The sequence below is a fragment of the Tubulanus polymorphus genome, chromosome 8 (genome assembly GCF_964204645.1).
Source record: "Tubulanus polymorphus chromosome 8, tnTubPoly1.2, whole genome shotgun sequence".
NCBI classification, from domain to species: domain Eukaryota; kingdom Metazoa; phylum Nemertea; class Palaeonemertea; order Tubulaniformes; family Tubulanidae; genus Tubulanus; species Tubulanus polymorphus.
The window spans coordinates 8097526-8100209 of NC_134032.1; the positions used below are offsets into that span (position 1 = coordinate 8097526).

At 39.3% G+C, this 2684-nt stretch overlaps 1 protein-coding gene across 1 annotated transcript; it reads right to left on the reverse strand.

The window, feature by feature from the left end:
* Nucleotides 1-229: 229 nt before the first annotated feature.
* LOC141910207 (uncharacterized) lies at nucleotides 230-2281 on the reverse strand. The gene is made up of 5 exons (XM_074800918.1): nucleotides 2199-2281; nucleotides 1514-1739; nucleotides 1064-1171; nucleotides 485-520; nucleotides 230-352 (listed from the first exon to the last, which is right to left on the reverse strand). Exons 1-5 carry the CDS (start codon nucleotides 2276-2278, stop codon nucleotides 338-340), a joined length of 465 nt encoding a protein of 154 aa, XP_074657019.1. The 5' UTR covers nucleotides 2279-2281; the 3' UTR covers nucleotides 230-337.
* Between the last annotated feature and the right edge of the window lie 403 nt (nucleotides 2282-2684).

Consider the following 2684-nt stretch of genomic DNA (forward strand, 5'->3'; position numbering starts at 1 on the left):
TGGTCGGCGGTCGAATTCTAAGAAGTTTTTGTGAAATCAAAGTGCATGTACACGATTTGGAATCTCGGTTCCGGTTCATGCGAGCTATCTTCCAACCAGCCTGACATGGCGTTTCCCGTTTTTTGGCTGCATTTTCTTTCACCCTGACGCTTCTACGTTTATCGCGATGACCCGAAAAATAATGATATAGGCTCAACAAACGACGTTTTTTTCAAATGTCGCTTTACTAGTTTCATTTCCGAATAACAAAGCAAAAACATTTTTTTTCGATAATGAAGTGTTCACCAGAGTACATGTCATAATGTGTCTCTGACAACCGACATTGATGTCTTAGACATCAGGCGCATTCGAACTGAAACGAAATCGATGGGAAAAGTTGACTAACAGCTTTTCATTACTTCATACTTTGATTCAAATATCGAGACGGGAAATAGAAAAAATCAAATAAGCGATGGAATAACAAAACATACAAAGCCATACTCACCGGTCCCTGGTATCGTCCATTACGAGATTTGCATTTCTGCCGAAGAGAAATAAGTTTTTTTTTTATTCCTCCGATGGTTAATCACGTTTAGCACTCGTACGGGGTTTTTGATCGATCGAAGGTTAGATGGGATATCTCTTACATGAACCAATCAAATAACGTTTAACTGAGAGACCGTGCAGTATTGGTTCTGATTGGTTGATTAGAAATTTATTTTTGACCGATCGGATAGCTCATTGCTGATAACCACTACTGGATTTACTTCCGAAAAAAAGAATACAAATGATTTCCGTTAAGTGTATGTAATTCAACTAATTTAGAGTCACATCTAATCTACGTGTTTCTTATCATAGGGTTGGCTCTATGAAAAACTGAAGGCATTCCTCGGACAAAGCAGCCACGCTGAAGACCCGAAATGATGTTCCACTGACCATAGATTTATATATTTTGAAGAAATCTACCCGAAAATGATGCATAAATGTCATAGCACAACGGGCAATCTCTAGGGGAAGGGTCCTGGTCCGGACCCCTGAAACCACAACCGTGCTGATTTCTACGTTTAAGAATAGCGTTTTTTACCTTATTGGTGCTACATGACTTTCCGTACATCATCGACGACTTCACTCCAGACAAAGAACCAGTATCCGACTGACACGGTATCCCCTTACACACGTTTACAGCCAACCACTATTTAGAAAAAAATCGCTGCATCACAGAAAATCATGGCAGAAAAGATCTTCATAAATCGCCAAATGATATCGTCAATATCTTTTTCCACATTTTCTACCTCCATGAAAAACCCTAGTATGTCAACCTTCTAGGTGGTTTTCTTCATATATCCCCCTATAGCAACATTAAGTTGCCACCATAGACCTTTTCAGTAAGTTCAGATGACATCATACACGCTTCCAGAAAAGATTACTACATAAATCATGTAGATGTCATGGCAGCAAGTTGGATTCGGGCTGCTTTATTCATGAATCAAATAGAGTCGAACAAATTCTAGCAATGAAAAAACACCATTCATACCCATTCTTTATTTGCCCACAGAACTTGGCTGATTGTGTAACGAGCATTGGCTTTGCCTTCGACACCTTTCGGGGCCCCGAATTTCCACGTTTCCCCTCTGCTAAGCATACTGGTGCAGAGATCATCGAGTATTTTTCGTTCAGCGTCGTTCACCGCTCCTGGTAACACGGTCGGTTTCGGCATCTGCCCGCATTGATAATCCATACACGGGTACACCCAGTCATCGCTGTGGAGGACAATAAACAGATTCCATTTGGAATTAACTCGAGCCATTTGAAATACATATCGTTTGATTAAATGCTCTCCCTGCAAAACCTCTGCAGTGCGTCTGTGGTAATAGATGGTTTTTGCAAGGGGATCCACAATACGTTACAGAAGTACCAGGTATGCCGGTGGACAAATGTTGTGAAGCAAATGATAATTCCACTTGTGACATAAACTTTTATCACAATAGGAAATTCTTATTCTGGCAAAAGTGAGGTTCGCTACATATTTAATTGCATAATTTCATTTGCGGTTAAGTGAGGATGCAAGGAAGTGTTACTAACTCGGTTTCTGTCAACAATTGAATATTGATATTGAATCAACTTGCTTTAGTAAAGTAGGTCAATCATTAACGAAAATCACACCAATCACCGAGAACCGAAAAAACCATATATGATCCATATATATGTCTTAAACTTACTCGAAGATTTCCTTAGCATTTTGTTTGATGCACTGGGACCAGGTGAAAAAGTTTCCGGGAGACGTCATGATACCATTCATACATCGTCTTTCCCGCGGATGCAAAAACCCCAACCTAAAATTCACATAAGAAAACGTGTTTTTTCATACTCGAAAAAAATAAGTAATAATTTTTCGAATCGAATAACATATGTACGATAAAAAAAGTTACGAATTACTGCATATCCCTGAACTACTTATCGTTAGCATTTTCCTGACCTAGTTCCGTACTTACAAATGGCCGATTTCATGGGCGAGTAATTTATCGTAAACCATGTGTTTGTAGGTTGGATTTCCTTGAACGACTCCGCAGTTCCAAACCGGGCTGGTCTTACAAACGCTACCTATTGACCGAGTTCGACCTGAAATTTATTTTTGTGATCTGTGATTCACTGAAAATTCATTTAGATATTTTTCCATCGATAACAGAATCGATAATTTGGCTTAC